The following is an 18535-nucleotide window of genomic DNA, read 5'->3' as shown; positions in this document are numbered from 1 at the left end:
GGTGCAGAGCAGGACGTGATGAGTCAAGCAGACACACAGCCTGGTCCGGTGCTGCTTGTACTACCCCTCCGCTCTCCGAGTCAACCCCTTTATACTCTCCTCTGCAAACAGCCCAGGGGCTGGAGGAGATAAGGGCTGGGGGCCAGGGCCCATCCGGAAATGGGGAGAGGCGGTAAGGAGGAGCTGGAACCAGCAGCTCTGAGTCCGGGCAGAAGGCCAGGCGCTGAGGGGGAGAGGGAGGGGAGGGTGCCCAGCAGGCTGGAGCTGTCTCTCTTTTGGGGCAGGGCAGCAGGCAACGGAAGAAAGATGGTAGCTAAAGAAAAGAAGGGCTAACAGCAGAGGATAAGGGGAAGACCTTCATTTCTGGTGGGGCTCCCTGTATGGAGCTGGCCATGGCGCTGGTCACGGAGGCTGCTGGAGCAGCAGGAGCAGTCTGATTTCCTTCCAACTGGGAGCAGGAGATTGAGCTAGGGTTTGGGAAACAAGAGTGGGTGTGCCTAACCCCCACTCGTGGGCAGGATCTGAATAACAGGGAATGCAAATGCTGAAAATCTTCCCCCTCCATCCACCCTGCTCTCTTGTGCTCTCCATTCCTGGTCCCACCAGGGCTAATGCCGGGAAAAGAGGCCAGACAGTGCCTGGACAATCAAGTCATCTAAGATAATCTGACCTTCACCCTGACAGAAACAGGGACAGTGACATGATGGGAAGCTGCCAAAAGTTCAACCCATTAACAGCATGTAACACATTAACCAGTTCCCCAGAGCAGCAGCCGCCCTCACACAGCAGAACAGACGTGGCCTGGATCTTGCTTTGCCTGTGCTGGTTCTTGTTCCAGGTCAAGTTATTGGCACATCTAGATCAAATTATTGCTGTTTGATGCAGTCCTTCCTGGTTTCATTACATGAAAATCCACGATGGGTGATGTTGTATCATAGAGGGAAATTTCTTTTTGACTGCCATCTGTACTGTAGTTACCTTGGTCTGCAGCTGGGGGATCAATAGCTCTGGCAATTATTACCTTTGCAAGTGGCAGTAGAATATCTGTCTTACTTATAGTCCTAACTCAAACTCCAAAGAATGGAGGTCTGTGTTAGAGGATGTAAAGCATAATTTTCAGATTAAAAAGGGTGCGGGAGAAAATTATTATCTGTCTGTCCTTCCCCTCTCTTACTATCATCATCAGAAGTTTGGTGAGCTCAGGAACTTTGGAGTTAAGAAATCCAAGTGCAATGAGATAACAAACCTTCATTACAGACCTCATTCTGCCCTGCAGTGACCTGCATGGGAAAGGAGAAGATAGTAGTGCACGTCCAATTTCCTTGGGGACTGCACAAAAGAAACACAGCCCAGGCTTGTGCTCTGCCTTCTCCATCTGATGCCTAAAGGTTGCTCTACCTGCCCAAAAGACATGTAACCCAGGAAGATCCTCAGCCTCACCTGCAGAGAAGAGGATTTGTACATGGGGTGGTCAAAGCCTTTTTGAAGATGACACTTTACATTGGTTCGAACGGGTCGGGAGCCAGACTGATTGAACACAAACCTTACAGGAAAGAGGTGCCGAACTGCACACAGCAGAGTAAGCTAGGGCTACCCTTTTGGCAAATAGCCAAAGCGGTCACACCACTCACAAGCCAGCTCCCAATCATTAGGACCTTGGTCAAAAATGTGCTGTGTAGCCAAAAACTGAAGAGAAATGTTTTCAGTCAATTGAAGGGGGAAAGATTTTAAAGGCTTGAGAATCCCAGTAGATACCAATGAACATGCACAGATACCAAACTGACTTTTAAAATCTGCCCTCAAGCTGCTTAGCCTCCATCCCATTCCCAATAGCAACCTGGGCCCCAGCAGCCTAATTTCAAGGGCCTCTGCATGGCCCATGTAATTCTGCTTGTAGGTGGTGGCACGGACAAGGCAGTGGCAATGAGTTTTCCCTCTCTCTCCTGCCATTCCTACCTGCTGTGAGTACAACTGAGAAGGCCAACCGGTTTTCTAGAGTTTTTTGACCAGATTTTAAGTGGTTACCTCTAAGGTCCTCAAGAAAACTCCTGCAAGGTGTTGGCCTATCCATGAGGAGAGTGTGTTTTAGGGATATCTTTCCTGGATTTCTCTCAGTGAATCTGAAGTTCCGTCATGTGGCATAGCTCAAAGGGACAGGTGCCCCAATTGTGCAACAAGAGCGTTAAGTATCCTGTATCTGAACCAGGAATCCCACTGCATTCACTGATAGCACCACGGAAGTGCTGGTTGGAAGGGAGCTCTGGAAGTTACTTAGTCCATCCTTTCACTTAAAGCAGGACTGCTGCTAACGCTGGATCAGGTCAGCTGTGACTTTGTCAAGTCAAATCTCGAAAACTTCCAAGGATGGAGAACCTACCATTTCTCCAGTGATCTGTCCCAGTGTCGCACTAATCTCTGGAGAAGATGTCTTCCCTCATGTCCAATCTGAACTCCCCAAGCTGCAGTTGCAGCCATTGCCCCGTATTATATCTTCTGCCCCTACCAAGAAAGGTCATGTTCCAACATCCTTGTAACTGCCTTTCAAGTATTTGTAGGCACCTATTTAATCACTCCAGCTCCTCTTGGTCAGACTAAACAAGCCCAGCTCCCCCTGTCACTCCCTGTGGGTCATATGCTCCATACTCTGACCAGTTTGGACCCTCTCCAGTTTCTCCACGTTCCTCATGAACTGGGGGTCAGCAGACCAGACACAGTCCAAGTGCAGCCTCAGAAACGCCATGGAGAATGAGGTTGTAACTGACCTCGATCTGCTAGCCATGCTCCTCCAGTATTCATTCATGGCTGCTTACAGAGTTCATCCAAGAAGAATTTATTTCCAAGAAAATCGGTATATATCAATCAATCAATCAACTATATCAACATGCTCTAGACAGAAGATTAAAAGCTCTGCCAAAGATATTTGTTCAACTGCTTTTCATGGAAATGAATATGCTTGCTTCAGATCCATTTAGTACTGTGAAAACTTGAACCCACAGAGGAGCCATGTGCATCACTAAAAGTAAAATCCGCAGCTGAAAACCCTTTCCCTTCAAAGAACAGGCAACTTTTGAGGCAACCTAATGTATTTATTTATTTTACATTTCCTGAGCATCTCTTTGGGATGACATTGAGAGGCCATGTTTGAAGAGCTCATCAGTAAAATAGTCTAGCATGCACTGCACTGTAAAATCCTAGGGGAGGCAAAGCTGTTGCACTATTTACAAGGTAAACTAGGCAAGCTCAGAGACATGCTCACCTCACCTACATGCATCACGATAACACGAGAAGCTGCTTCTTCACTAGGGTTCTCTGGTAAAGTAGCTGCTAGGTTTTTTTCTGTAGATGCTACCACCATTTTGACAAAGCAGGCAAAATCTCCAGCATTATTTCATAGGGCCTGGCAACTTTCTGGGAGTCAGGGACAGCATCTTCTTTTGATACTAAATGGATTCTGGCACAGAAAAAGTGGCTCACCCAAAGTAACCCAGACAACTGGAGATGAAAACTCAAGGGTTCTAGCTCCTAGTGCACTGCTTAAAATACTGTGGGTTTCTTGCAGTTTCTCCTGGTCTGACTGTTATAGGCATGGTGTGGTGCTTAGCTGCCTGCTGGGGTTAAACCATGACACACAGTTACTGAAAAGCAGACCTACCCTTGCTGGCAACATTCCCACCTTAAGTCCCTCAGCTCGGTGAACTCTCTATGAGGCTCAGCAGACATCCACTTAGCTGGGTATGCTAAGGTCTGTATTTTTGTCTTCATCTGCCCTGATTCCTTCATGTGCTACATCCTCTATGAATGTCAAGCCTCACATACCAGGGATATGCAATTGAAGGCATTCTGTAAATGGCAGTGTGAGGAATTTGCTGTTTCATTGCAACTGGATTGGTCAAAACTGCATTAAGCTGCTTCTTTCAACCAGGTGATGCAAGGACAATTTCAATTATTTGAAAAGAAAATTGCTGGGGGGAAACAGCAATTTTCTTTTTGGAAACAAGATCTTGTTTCTGTTTTCTCTGTGATTTCACAGTTCTTTGTACTGCTTATTTACATGTGGCACAGCAGTATCAATCCCAATAACAATCACTTCCAATTTATTTGTAATCCTCCTCGTGAACTCCTGATCTAGCATTTTCAGATGAATACTCCAGTGTTTGGATCAATTATTTTCTCGCTAGCCCTTCCCTGCTATGCACCATGCTGTCTAGTTCTTTACTTTCATATATATAGACACATTATATATACAGTAATAAGATCTCCCCTCTCCCCCTCTTCTCTAGGATAAACCGTCCCAGCTGTCTCAGCCCTTCCTCATATGTGAGATGCTCCAGTGCTTTCATCACCTTTGTGGCCCTTCTTTGGACTCCCCAGTATGTCCATGTCTCTTTTGTACTGTGGAGCCCAGAACTGAACACAGCACTCCAGCTGTGGCCTCACCAGGGCTGAGCAGAGGGGAAGGATCACCTCCCCTGACCTGCTGGCAACGCTCCTCCTAATGCTGGCAATACTTCATCTAATGCAGCCCGGGATACCATTAGCCTTCTTTGCAGCAAGAGCACATTGTTGGCTCATGTTCAAGTTAGTGTCCACTAGGACCCCAGGTCCTTTTCTGCGAAGCTGCTTGCCAGCTGGGTGGCCCCCAGCATGTACTGGTGCATGGGGTTGTTCCTCCCCAGGTGCAGGACTTTGACCTTCTCCTTGTTGAACTTCACGAGGTTCCCGTCAGCCCATTTCTCCAGCCTGTCTCTCCCAGAACACACACCTCAGAACATCTACCACTAACCTGCTGATAATAGTGAATTGGAATATGATATAAATATATTAGGATAAGTAGGATAAATTGGAAATTAATAAAATTTCTCCTCCTTTGTTGGAACAAAATCACTGGGTGGAAAAAAGAATCTTCCAGGTGTGTGGAAATACAACCTACTGTCCCACCCTTAAAGTTCACTGTGGCTTTATGCTGTTCACACTCTTAGCCTGTCTCTGCTCTATTTGAACTGAAAGCTCCTTGTAGTAAGGATTTGTCCACTGCTTCCTCTCTCTGCTGTATGAAACTTCAGAGGTAGAGAGGGAAACACGTTCTTGGTTGATTCATTAATAACACACAATTAACTGTATTCCTTTGACTCCAGAAGTCCAGCCTCTTGACTAGTTTGGTTGAAGCTGGCCTATAAAACATGGCGTGCAGCTGGTTCCTTCCAACAGAGAGAAGTAATGACATGGGTACACACTTTTGGCCCAGTGCAGTACTGGAGGTTTATTTTCACTGCAGGATTTACAGAAGTTGTAGTCTCATTTCACCCTCTTCTCTCCCACTCATAGCACTGGGATGCAAAAGGAGAGGCTGTCATTGGGAGAAGTCTGTTTATATGTTTCTGGCAGTGAACAGCAGGCTTTGTTTTCCCAGTCCTGCTGTCACCAGACAATGGAGATGCAGGGAATGGAAATGAAATCTGATGCTCAGGAATGGAGGAAAATGGCCAGCTCACCCTCACAGATCTGAAGACCCAGCATCTGCTGTGACAAAACTTTTGTTTGCCCTTATAGGATGGATAAGGAAAGCCTAGGGCAGGGAATATGTCCCAGGCCTCATCTGGTCAAAAACAGCAGTAATCCAACAGATGTGGACTGAGAATGGATCTACTACTGAGGTCAATTCACCCTTATGGGCAAGAAACCTGTCCCTGCAAAACACCTTTGTGAGGGTGTGGAAAGGGCAAGTCCTTGGTCTTGTATAGAGCTTTGGTTTGCAGGACAATGATCCACTTGTACCACTGATGAGATGGTTATGAGATGAAAATGCACATGGGATTTACCTAAGAGATTTCTCACAGATCCATGGAGCAGAAAATTCACAGCTGGAGGCCTGAAAGTGATCTTTCATCAGGACAACACAGTGTTGCACAAGGCTGTTAGAGAGGACCCTGCAAGAGACACGGAACAAAAGTGAGACTGAAAGAAAATGCTGAGATTGTCTCCTGGAGGCAAGAAAGAAAAAACATCTGATTTTGAAGGGTGGAGCCCAGAGGAAGTGAAAGAACCCAACCTCCAAAGGGCAGCTGTTAGAAAACAAAATGTACGCCAAAATACCTATCTACTTGGAGATTACACACCTAAGTAATTTTGCCACTGTGGAACCCAAATCAGAACCCAACACAGACACGATGCCCTGCAGCGACAGTGATATCCACCAGCATGAGAACAGCAGCACTGAGAGTTTCACGGAAAGATGATCACCTCCAAGGAGTTTGTAAGAACAGAAAGCTGGATTTAAGAAGGGAACTAAGCCAAGGGCTCAGAGTACTGACCTACCAACAGCGAGATCTTGGGTGAGTTTCCTTGCTGGAGAAGTGTTAGAGACTAACTCATTGTGTTAACTGCCATAAAAAGGAAAGGGCCAGGCAAAGTCACTGGACCAAATCATAATGTTTTCCCTCATGCAGAATGCTGAGTTTTGTCCAAGTAAATACTGAGCCAAAATTAAGGTTCTGACTTAGGTTGGCACCAGCAAAGCAGCGAAGGGCTGGGTCCTCGCACCCAGCGACATCAGCACTTGGCAGAATGGGTGCAAGGTGGCTGAACCCAGTAAAGCCAAGATGGACCATACGCTTTTCTGACTGAGTGACTGTGTGGGCAGTGCAGGTAAATAAACCTTGGTCTGAGCAGCTGGAGGGAAGTAGAGAGTGACATACTAACATTAGCCCTGCTTTTCACAGGTGCATGCCTTTACAAGGTGCGGGGCAGTAAAAAGTACACCCTTTTGAGTTCAGTGCCATACAGGTGACAGTAAGAAGAAAATCTGCTCAGGAAGAAAGCTCCTGAGATCTGGTGCAGGAACTCTGGGTGTTGTGGAACACCAGGTAATCTGAATCAGCACTGTTGTTTTACAGAATGAAACTCACTTGGTGCCATTGAGCATAGAGCCGTCTTCCCAAATCCAGCCAGAGCCTGTGCTGTTCCTCAGTCCAATCCAGAAACATCCTGTTTGAATGCTCTTGAACAGGTCCTAGAAATGGTGACGAATTACAAAGTGACTAATGGCAGCCAGCCTGAAAATGGAGGTAAGGATAAGTAAAGAGAACAGAGAGCAAGATACATCCCCTCGCCTGGCTGTTCCTTAAGTGGCTGACAATACTGGTTCTCCACACCTCCTAATCAGGAAGATCAGCCCCGCAGATCATGCCTGGAATAACAGCTATGTGTACACTCGCAAGGAAGTAAGAGTGCTTTCAAGGGTCCTGGGTAGATTCTTCAAAGGACATTTCTCAGGGCAATATATGTGAACCAACTGCACCCCAGTCTCCTGGAGTTTCCTACACAGAGCTTTATGTAGGAACGTATGCTATTAGTATTGATATTAATGCTCTACCATATAGCTAGCTAGCAAGCTAATAGAAAGTATTAACAATTAGAAGTAAAATCAGGTCAGGGCAGGAAGTGTAGGCACCGACAGCTCTGTGTAAAGAGCCTAGGACCAAAGCTCATTAAATTTTATACAAACTTTTCCTCCTACGTGTTTTCAATGTTCGTTTCCTTTTGCCTAACCTTTAACTCCTGTTTACTGTTAAAAGGTGAAGCCTGCAACAGAAACTCAGCCCTGAAGTAAATTCTCCCCCCCCCAAAAACCCAAAAAAAAGACAAAGACAAGAGAGAGAAGTTTGTCTTGTCCACATTTGCAATGAAACCCAACAACTGCAACCTTTCAGTGGTGTGGCTGGGCCCCATCCTTATGTCCTGCTGCCATAAACAAAGCTTCAGAGCAGACATCTTCACACAGAAGCATTAACAAAGCTGATTTGGTAAAGTGGTGGGAATAGGAGTAGCTTGAGGAACGCTTGAGTGTTGCTGGTGGTTTGGAGGTGACTGTGCTTCCCTGGCAAAGGGAGGTTGAACAGTCACAGCCTTTGCAGCATAGGTCATGGACAGCTAGGAAAGTCTTGCTTACATGGGGAAGTCTGAGCTGGGATAATGAGTAACACTCTAGTAGCAGAGACAGTAGTAAGAAAGCAGCCAGACCAGGGACGCTTTCTTCACTCAGAGAAATGGGTAATCTGGGGAAGATGAGTTATTTCTCAAGGAATGAGGATTTGCCTAAGAAAGTGTGAGAGCCTGGTACATACTCCCAGTCGAACAGAGACCTGGCTTTGTAAGCCCCCGCAGAACATCATACAATGCAACTTCTGTCCAGGGACTGGAAGCTGTCCACGTTCATTGGACCTCAGCTAATAAGCGCTGGCTTGCGCAAAACCAGATCAAGTACTTCTGCTCTACTTATACAGACGTGCCTCACCTCCCTAGTGATCAGCTCTACACATTTCTTTAGTGGTCATACATGCCCCTGCCCCCAGTGAGCACCTGCTGGAAAATGAGCAGTGGAACAGATGGTTTCTGATTTCACCAGCACAACTGAGGTTTTTTGGCAGAGAGAGGAAGTAAGCATCGAAAACAGACTGAGAAAGAAATATCCGTGCACGAACACAGGGAGTGGCAAGGGTCACTGAGCAGGAGGAGCTGGAGCAGTTGCAGGGAGGAGAGGCATCGCTTTTGCAATGGAAGCATCTCTGAAGAGTGGGGATGTATCGGTTTGTAGGCAATGAGTACAGAGACTGCACAGTGCCACAGTCTTTTCCTGTAATCATTCATATCAGCCTTGTTGGGGCTAGGAGGGGAGGTCGAGAGGGACAATGGAGAAGACTGTCTCCTAACATACTTCCTAGGATGATTCTGAGTAGCTGACAGTGGCCCTCACCTCTTCCTTCTCCCCTTTGCTTCTTTGCTGGCTGGGACCTTCTAAGGTGCATACTGAAACTGGAAATGCACTATAACGTCCCAGTCATAAATCCTTCCTCTCCTTTAAAGTCAACATATTGCTAGAGTGACAGCACTGCTTGGATGTCAACCACTGAGGTATCTGCAAGGAAATGGAAGATCCTCAAAGAATAAGAAAACCATTACCATTTCGCTGGTATCGCTGATCACCAGGAGATGAGCTCCCTGTGCCCAGCAGGATTCCTGGCTGGAAAGCCAGTCCTTCTTCTCCTTGGAGAAGGAGTAGCAGCTCCCTCTGTAGGCTATCCACTGCTCAGGGCAGCGTGGGTGGGAGTCACCTGTAAAGGAATCAAAATACCAGCTTTTCTCTACCATTAGCCAACAGAAAGACACTTGTCAGCAAGGACCTGCTGAAAAGCAACTCTTCCGGATAGTTACAATGCAGAAAACATAAGTGAGGTTAAGCATCTAAAAATAACAATGCATGAACACTGAACTTCAGATCCTCTGTGCAATTTCCAAATCTTCATACAAGAGTCACATGCACTCTGATGCTGGTACAACCCCCTCCCTGGGTTTCCTGTGAACTACTCAGATACCTGAGAACCAAAATTGCCTATCTGAAAGCAGATGACATTCTGGGTGTGCAAAAAGTAAGGGAAAAAATTACATCATTCTGTGGGTATGGTGTGATCATGTCACACATCAGGTGAACAGATTTTAAGCAGCAAACAGAAGACTCTCCCACATGGTCTAGCACCTTCTGCATACATGCAAAAGTGTTCTAGACCTTGCATATTTGTCCTACAGTTTACCACTATAATTACAGCAAGCAAGTCTACAAAAACTTTTCAGTATGTTTCAGTGCTCTTTGCCACAGGATCTGAAATGGGTTGCCTGGGGTCTGCACAAGGAATATATTCTTCAAAATATTCTGGATAGGCAGTGGGTACTTAAGGCTGGTAGAAACCTAGAACAGCTTCTGGTTTAACCCAATATAATGGAGTTCAGGATCTGAGCTCCTGTGCGTAGATGAATCTCCGGTCCTTTGCTGTTGGTTGCTCAGCCTCAGCACCCCTTTCTGCACTTACTCATCTTCCAAAACAAAGCGATCGCTAGGGAGATGCTCAGTAGCCCAAAGGCTATAGCCAAGCCTGGCACAACAGCTGGCCATAGACAGGGAGCTGTAAAAGAGAAAAGAAACCATAGTGAACAGGAGCCACATGAAAACTGACAGTGGTTTTACGTAGTTTGCTTGTGTCCTGGGCATTTCCATAAGGAACTGAACTATTAGAGCATCCCTGTCTGTCTACATTCGGCACGTCACTGCCATCACTGTCCCTGCCCAGCAGCGTCCCTGAGGCCTCCCCACGCCCCTGCCCACCGGCCCAGGGCCCCATTTCAGCTCAGCCCGGAGCCATCAGTCCCTGTCCGAGCTTCCCAGGAGGTGTACCTATCTCCAGGTCAGCCACAGCTCTGCCCCCGTGGGGCCACAGAGCCAGCTGGTCCAGCCCCTGCAGTGGCTGACTCCAGGAGACAAAGCACCTGCCCCAAGTTGGCCGGGAGCCCCCCAGGCACAATGTGACACCTCACGCTGGCAGAAGCCTCCCAGCAAACCCACTCCTGCGTCAGCGTTGAAGCTCGGGGTGGAAACGCAGAGCTGCACTGCTACAGCCACCGTGTTCCAGCCTAAATGCAAAAAGAAACCCAAGGCCTTTCCCCCAGCTCTCTCAGCAACAGTGACAGGTTTAACCTCAGCATCCTGTTCACAGTCTTAGACACACGGTCGTGTTACATCTTCCCAGGATGCTGCCAAGTCAGTCCTACGCTCTCATCCGCCTCTCCGATGGCAGGGTGGCAGGATGGGGAGGGCCAGCCTTGAAGACTTTGGGATGCCCCTCCACATTTTCACCACCACCACCCGCTGTTCACTTGCTGCCAGTGGCAGAGAGTGACTCTTTGGGGCTGCCTCCACCTTAGCCCAGCACAGCTTCCTTTCAAAGGGTGGGGCAGGACTGCCATGTAGAGGTCTGCTCATGTACAGCACGACCCGTCAGCCTCCAGGCTACACCTTGCTTTCCCATTGTCACCCGTCAGCCTCCAGGCTACACCTTGCTTTCCCATTGTCGTCTCCTGGAGCTGAGAGGCATTCACTTTCCATAAGCTGTTTGAAATCTCAGCACTGAAATCTCCTCTCTCCCAGGTTGAGGAGAGGATGACACTTACTGCCACGGATAAGTTCCAGGGGGGTTTGGTTTGCTTGTTTTATTAATCTCAGTATGACAGCTGCATAGACAATAGGACTTTCTAAGAAGCACTAAATGTGCAGCTAATGGTTACCAATGTTGAGGAACCCAGGATTTCCCTGTGCTTCTCCCATAAGCTTATGTACCATATCCTGCTCTTGTGGTGCTCCAGAGTCTTCTACCCAAATCCCGCGGCAAAGTCCCTGGTGGAGCTCATGAAATCTGAGGTGATTATTTCTCAGTCGTGTCACAAGACCCAAAGAAATATATCTGTACTCCCTAAAAAGGCTAGGAGTCTAAGGAGTAAGATGGAGGGAGGGGAAGGATAGCTTTAACCAAAGACACTACCACAGCAAGTACATCAAAAACTTGGTAGAAGAAGGGCTGTGAGTAGGATGTCGTAGCAATAGGATACAAAATACACAAGGAAGACAGAGGGGGCTGTTCTCTGCTCAAGTAAAATTACAGTCAGATTAGGTTAAATAACTAACTGCGTCAAGAGGCAACAGTAACAGCAACCCACAGACCAGGCAAATACTACTAAATGCATCAGGTTGGAATTATATGCCAGACAAGGATGGTGACAGCACTCATGAACCTGCAAAAAGAACCAGAGCAACCATGAAGGAAGCACAGTGACAATGACAGGCATCAATTAATCGCATTAAATTAAGCAAATGCCATGTCAGGGCATGATGCTGAGACTCAATGCTTAGACACTGTCAATAGGCACCTTGCAGAGCAGCGAGCTGGGAGACACAGAAAGCGAAGCAGCTCATGACTGCCCTGAGCCGTGCTCAGGCCACCCGGCTCACCATGGCTCCATCCAGCAGCTTCTCTGCTGCAGTGAACACAAATGCACTGAGATTCAACAGAGCCAAAAACCACCACCACCACCAAGAACAACAAAAGGCACTGTGGTATAATAATTTCAGAATGGGAAACTACAGGAAAATGAGGTAGTTTGTCAGAGAGAAATTAAAAGGGATGGCTAAAAGAATAAAATATTTGTAAGCGGTAGGGGAGACTTTTTTTAGGATCTCTTGGTGGAGGCTGAAAACAAATGCACATCACGTATCAAGAATATTGTGGGAAGGAGAAAGAAAGCCAGCACTAAAACAGAAGGGGAACGGACTTCACTTAAAAACAAGAACGCATCCTTTAAGCATTGGAAGCTTTGTCCAAATACAGAAAGTAGACCAGATCAATAAATTAATAAAAAATAATTTATTTTTATCTTAGGTTTGCAGGCTCACTGGTTTTAAGATCAGTTTCTGGTTTATAGCAATATATTTAGACCTGTGGTTTTGGCTAAAAGAAGTTTCTAAGGTAACAAGGGTGAGCATGAGGGAGCTTTGTTGTAGGCATCATTCTTCTGGTAGAAAGATCTTTCCAAAGGTAAAGGTTTTGTTGTGTTTCCTGAAACTGGCAGGATCTTCTAGCTGCCCCACTTGTAGTTAAAAAATTCCAACATTTATTTATTTTTTAAATCATTATTAAAGAACAAAAACCCATCTCTTTTCAGTTACAAAATACAGAAAGACTTTTCAGTTACAACCTACTCCTCAGCTACACGCAAGAGGACTTTGGGAGAACTGAAGGACTTGAACTGGGTAGCTGTTCTCTCTGCCTGCTTGCTATTCCTCTTGTAAGGACACCTTTGTATCTCTGGTGACATAGGTTTTGCCATCAGATTAAGTCGCAAGAGAATGGAGTCAGCCCGAGGTTAAGGGGTAGGGTGGAGCTTCTTCTCTGCAGATGACAACTGAAAACTAAGTAAGAGGGGATCTGTTGAAACATAATTCTTTGTTCTGAGGCCACATTTCTGAGGATTTGCACTTCTGTTTTCCTTCCTCTCTTGCCCCCCAAAGAAGCTATCTCCTGCATCCTCCAGATCACTATTCCAGATTTTAGGGAAAACTACTTCCAGGACAAGGAAACTGGGATGACAGTCAATGAAACAGTTAATCCTTAAATGTCAGCACCGGGCATCCCAGCTGGTGCCTCCTGGCAATGAATAGAGCAGTTCACCCTCTATTGTTTCAAACCAACTGCAGAAAAAAGGAACTGACTCGACTCAGCATCAAAACAAAATCCCAGGGCACCTCCACAACCAAAGCAGTGGGAGAGTTCACTTCAGTTCTTAGAAATGAAAAAGTATGCCGTTAGATAATTCTGGGAGGAATAAAGAGAGTGAAGAGGGCAAGTCATATTGAAGCATTCAAGGTGAATTTGAGCCTCACTTGAACTGCAGTGATCAACCCAGGGAAGTGGCATAAAAAACCTTCATAAATCAGGATTTCTACCCCTTGCAAAAGGGAGTCCCTGCAGTTCCCCCTTTTTAAAACAGGTTCAGGGGTTTGCGCTTGATCCTCAGCCCCTGGAGTACTTCTGAAGCTCTTGTAGAAAAGGAAGGGAGAAGTACCTGGGATGAGTTTGAAACCGAGGAGGGAAATCTGAATGGAGCATCCAGAAATATTTCCATGTGGTTGTCTGAGGAACTGTGGAAGAGTCTCCCCAAGAGAAGGGAGAAGTGGACTGGTGGACATTTAACGTAAATATCCAATGTTATAACTTTCTAGCATACAAAACACCCAGTTAGGTCTGTCAGTGCTCTGGAGAAATGACTGTGATACGCTGCATTCATCTGCAAGCAACATGACCCAATATTTTTAGGTTTGGGAGTCCAGATTCAGTTCAAAAACTGAAAGCTGTTAGCACTTTATAATTCAAGTCTTCTAGGACAATTTGAAGAATGTCATTGCACTGTCCCAAATAGCTCCCCTCAGCTCCTGCCTACGTCAGTATGGGAGCAGCACGACTACCTAGGGCAGAGGAGGAGGATTTGAGAAACAAGGATTCTGTCCTTGGCTATGGCACAGACCTGGTTATGGCTGTTACTACAAGCATGCCACACAGGCTAAGACTGTCTTAAGTGACTGCTGGACTGACATTTTGGTAGTGTGGCATATCTAAGGCTCTCTGGAAGCCAAACAGAAGACAGCCAGGGCAACTCTTCATTTTCAAGAAGTCCGTGGGAGCCAAAAACAGTTGGTTTGACCAGAAGACTGATCTATACACCTGTGGTATACCTGTGATACTGCATCATAGGGATGACTTGGTAGCAAGGGTGTGCATTTGAAAACAGAGATGAAATACCTGAAAGCACATCTCTCAAAAGTGATGGAGACAGGGACAGAGTTGAAAATAAAGATCTTCTAAAGAAAGGTACTTAAACTGCACTCCTTAGGGACTCCTCGTATGCAGAAGAGAGCTGAGAAATAATCAAATAATATGCTCAGAAAGTGTGTTCAAAGTTCAGCTTCCTTATTTTAGGCCCTCTGACTTCAGCTCAAAAAGATGAGGATACATAAAGGAATTTGGAGAGGAGGAATATTAAAAAGAAAACTGCAAACTTCTCAAGAGGGCACAGGGTAATCTCCACCTCCAACAGGGTGGGAGTGGACACAAATGGCAGGGAATGAAGGGATGTCCCTGTGTTTTCTGATGTAACAGAAACATCATTTCTGATGAAAACACATGCAAAAGCAAGGCTGCCTTCCAAGGAGATGGAGTGTGACTACCAGATAGGAGCCTGGGGGTTTCTGCGCAGTGATGTTTCCATAGCGCAGCAAGTGACCAGGCAGCAGTAACAACCACAGATGTATGCAGTTATTCTGATCAGGGCACAGAAATCTCATATCCCAGAGCAAGAGCCCCCTTTGCCGTAACAGCTCTGAAAAAAGCTAAGGTCAACCATTAGTGTTGCAGCCAATGCAACACAAGTCATCTAAAGCACACAGGCATTGAAGAGGAAAAGCAATCAGCTCATGGGAAGGAGATGCTTGTAAAGAATGATCATCAACGCAAAATCTCACTCTTCTAAGGCGGTATTTCTCAACTAAGCAGCCAGAGAACTTGCTCAGTGTGACATTCGCAAGGCCTGAACAGGGGGAATGGAGCGGAAATAAGGGAAGAGAAAATTTAAGGAAAGCACTAAGAAAATCTTCCTGGTAGTAAAATGCCCTGCAGAACTCTCTCAAGGCAAAAGCTGAAAATTTGCTCACTGGGAGGTATGTAAAACTAGAACAGAGAAAACACAGGAAAAAATGTATCACAAAAGAATCCTGCAGAGCCCCATGGGAGAGAGAATGGATGATCTCATATGCCTCCTCTGTCTCTGATCTCTGATTAGCATACGCTTCTAATTTATCTGTACTCGCATCTCGCCTGCCCTTCAAAGAACTATTGCTGACAATCTCTTATTGCTGACAAGCAGACAACTTTAAAACTGCAAACCTCTTTCGGAGAAAAGGATGCCTGGGTTGAATGCCCAGGAGTAAACACCGAAAGGGTCTGACGGAGAGAGGGAGGAAAACAATGCTGGATTTCTGACCCATCGGCTTTTATCACAGCAAAACGCTCACGGTAATTTTAGAGCAAAAGCAACAGCACCGTGAGCTGGTACGCAAAGTCAGTGCCCAGCTCAGAGTGTTTTTGTTAGAACTTGCTTTCGCTTGAAATAAAGTCTTTTGTTGACCTACCTCATCCAGCTTCCTTACCTCTCCTTTCCCATCCAGCTTTGGCCCTCGGCGGTGGAGTCTGAGAGAATTTGACAGAAGTATAAATTATTTCCTCACTTGCTTCAGCTGCAGAAGTTTCTGATCTGCTTCCCTCCATGCCAAAGCAGAGCATATGACAAGATGTTTCGATCAGGCTGTTGAGCGACAGGGCTGTGAAACAGGAAACCTGAGGCTACATTCAGAAGACAAGAAATGTGAAGTTGCAACCTCTATCTCCAGCTGCTCAAAATAACCAAATTTACAACAGAATGGAGAGCAGTGGAAGTGCAACAACTTCCATTTCCTAACCTGATGAGGGATGTCTTAAGAACAGCAGTTAGTGGAAGAGGTGATTAATCACAAAGTTCATGGGTATTCTAATTGTTGCCAATGCAAGAGGCGGTGATTACACCGACATAGTAATTGTGAGAATGTGTGTCACTCTGAAGAGCTCCCTCTCAGGACAGAAGCAGGTAGAATAGCGAGAGCACAAGATGAAAAAGGTAAATAGCAAGACTACAAGGTGACAAGTGGGATAAGCAATGGCTACGGCAAACTGGCAGCCCAACTGCTGTCAAGAGGGAAGTAGAGGTGGACAGCATGGGTTTGAGAAGGAAACCTTGTGAGCTTTGGACACTTCTACTAGGAACTCTTTCTACACCCAACGCCCAGTGTGAACGTGCTTGAGACACAGGCAGGCACTGAGAGTTGGCATCCCTCAAGACCCTCTGAGTCAACATCTCAACAGCATCAGTACAAGAGAGACATGGACGTACCAGAGAGAGTCTTGTGAAGGGCTACGAAGACGATGACAGTACTGGAGCATCTCTCCTATAAGGAAAGGCTGAGAGAGCTGGGGCTGTTTAGCCTGGAGAAGAGACGTCTTGGGGAGGATCTCATTAATGTATATAAATACCTGAAGGGAGGGTACAAGAAGAGCCAGGCTCTTTTCAGTGGTGCCCGGTGACAGGACCAGAGGCAATGGGCACAAACTGAAACACAGGATGTTCCCTCTGAACATCAGGAAACACTTTTTTACTGGGAGGGTGATTGAACACAGGTTGGACAGAGAGGTTGTGGGGTCTCCCTCCATGGAGAATAGTGTGGACATGGTCCTGGGCAACTGGCTCTAGGTGGTCCTGCTTGAACAGGGGGTTGGACCAGATGACCTTGGGAGGTCCCTTCCAACCTCAACCATTCTGTGACTCTGTGGTCAGCCATAACAGGAAAGGAAAGTTTTCTTCTGAAGTAGTGAAGAGTGACCACTAATGAGAATGGTGGGGAGTACTGATGTTTCTGTCATCCTGAGAAACCTCTTAGCTGCACAGTTGGCTGTTTTTTGTTTTGATCCAGATTCTGATCCCTTCCAGTTCATACTCAGATTGGACGTGTTTGCCAGGCTCGGGCTGTACATCTTCCCCACCGGTACAGTTCATTTACAAGAATTGCCTGGGCATTCTCAACAAAGGAGCTTGCCATGGTTTTCAGTTCTAGGACAGGGATGATTGCTCCCCGTCCTGGTGACATGCTGTAAATTTGAGAAGTGATTGCCCTGGAGGATGCTTAGTTTGATACAGAGTGTTGTGGCCAATTTGTTACAATACACAGGTCTGGGAAGGCACGGATTGGATATTTCTGCAAATTCCTCCATCACATACTTGCCTCTAAGAGTGGCACATTGCACCCACAAGACTCCTTCCATACCTGGGTAGGGCCTGTAGACAGCAAGACGGGGAGTCTGTACTTGAAAGGAAGGGGAAGGCGGAAGGCGGAAGGCAGAAGACAGCAGAGCGACGCAAGAGGAAGAAAGTCTCTCCTGAATACTAATTCGGAGAGACTGAATATTCGAACGAATATTGAAGTCTAAAGACAGCTGTCAAGCCCAGAGAGGGAGAATTTGCTGTAGTCATGATGAGACCTTAGTTGGGAATGTAATCTGTGTGGCCGGAAAGAAACCAGCAAGATTCAGACACTGCTTAAGTGCCCAGACCAAAGGGAAAAGGTTGCGGCCAAAGGCACTCCAGGCTGCCTGCAGGGCCAGTGTGATCATGAAGATGGTGTAATTTGTCAACAAGTGGAGAAGTGAAGGCTGGCAGGGAAGAATGAAGAGCTCTGTTTTGATGTTGATGGGTCTGTTTTGACCATTTTCTCTCAAATATCAGCAAGAAGTTGACTTCTCAGTTTGGACAGGAAATAGAGAGGAAGCGATCGCACTATAGGTGGCCATGCAGGCAACACACCGTTAATAGCTAAGTGTGGAGATAAATAAGTCTGACCTCTGCAGCTGAGATGTCTGTGCTGTATTCCCAGCGGAATCAGCAGTAGGACACAAATCACAGCAGGACTAAATCGATCAGTTTTCCAGGAGCCAGCAACACTCCCTCCCAGTTCCTCACTACTGAAGCAGCATGCCGCAGGGAAGCCTCCCAAACCCCTCTCAAACAAGTGGCTTCTCTAGCATGTCGACAAGTCCACTACATCCAGCATTTCTTTCTTAACTAAAAGATGCAAAAGCCTCAGAGCTCTGGCAAAGACCATCCATCCCTTCCAATAACAGAGCCCTGGAAAGTGGACTCTCTTACCATCACAGCAGGGGCATGACTTAAGAAGAGAAACGTTCTTTAAATATGCCAGTCTGAAATCATTTATAGCTTTATTAATCATACTTAAGATGCTCACGTCCACCAACCTTGTGCATGATCAGCTGGACCTGGAATTCCTCTGCAGTGGCAAAACCTGCCGGAGCTGGAGGAGACACCTTTATTCGCAAGTGTAACAAAACAGTATGTCGGGCGGGGGCCAAACCAGAAGGATCAAGGCCACGAACCAGTTTTATGAAGAATGGTCTCCCTTGCTTCTTTAACGAGAAGTCACTCTGGACGTGCGGGGGCGGCGACGGCCTGCTACTGCCCTCGGCAGAGGGCGCGAGGGGGAAGGCAGGCAACGGCTCCGCGG

The 18535-nt window shown here is 46.6% G+C and overlaps 2 protein-coding genes across 2 annotated transcripts in view; both read right to left on the bottom strand.

Moving 5' to 3' along the window:
- Positions 1-5735: 5735 nt before the first annotated feature.
- KLRG1 (killer cell lectin-like receptor subfamily G, member 1) lies at positions 5736-15698 on the bottom strand. Its single transcript, XM_009330274.1, has 5 exons — positions 15581-15698; positions 9864-9956; positions 8959-9110; positions 6906-7009; positions 5736-5927 (listed from the first exon to the last, which is right to left on the bottom strand). Exons 1-5 carry the CDS (start codon positions 15696-15698, stop codon positions 5816-5818), a joined length of 579 nt encoding a protein of 192 aa, XP_009328549.1. The 3' UTR covers positions 5736-5815.
- Positions 8762-18535, bottom strand: part of PHC1 (polyhomeotic homolog 1 (Drosophila)) — a 32712-nt gene continuing 22938 nt past the window's right edge. Inside the window, exon 15 of the mRNA XM_009330276.1 lies at positions 8762-8774. The gene's annotated coding sequence lies outside the window, so the exon portion shown is untranslated. The remainder of the gene's footprint in view (positions 8775-18535) is intronic.

This window comes from Pygoscelis adeliae, unplaced genomic scaffold, assembly GCF_000699105.1.
Source record: "Pygoscelis adeliae isolate BGI_AS28 unplaced genomic scaffold, ASM69910v1 Scaffold538, whole genome shotgun sequence".
Taxonomy (NCBI): domain Eukaryota; kingdom Metazoa; phylum Chordata; class Aves; order Sphenisciformes; family Spheniscidae; genus Pygoscelis; species Pygoscelis adeliae.
Note: the sequence above shows the minus strand (reverse complement) of the source record. Positions and strands in the feature narration are given on the sequence as shown.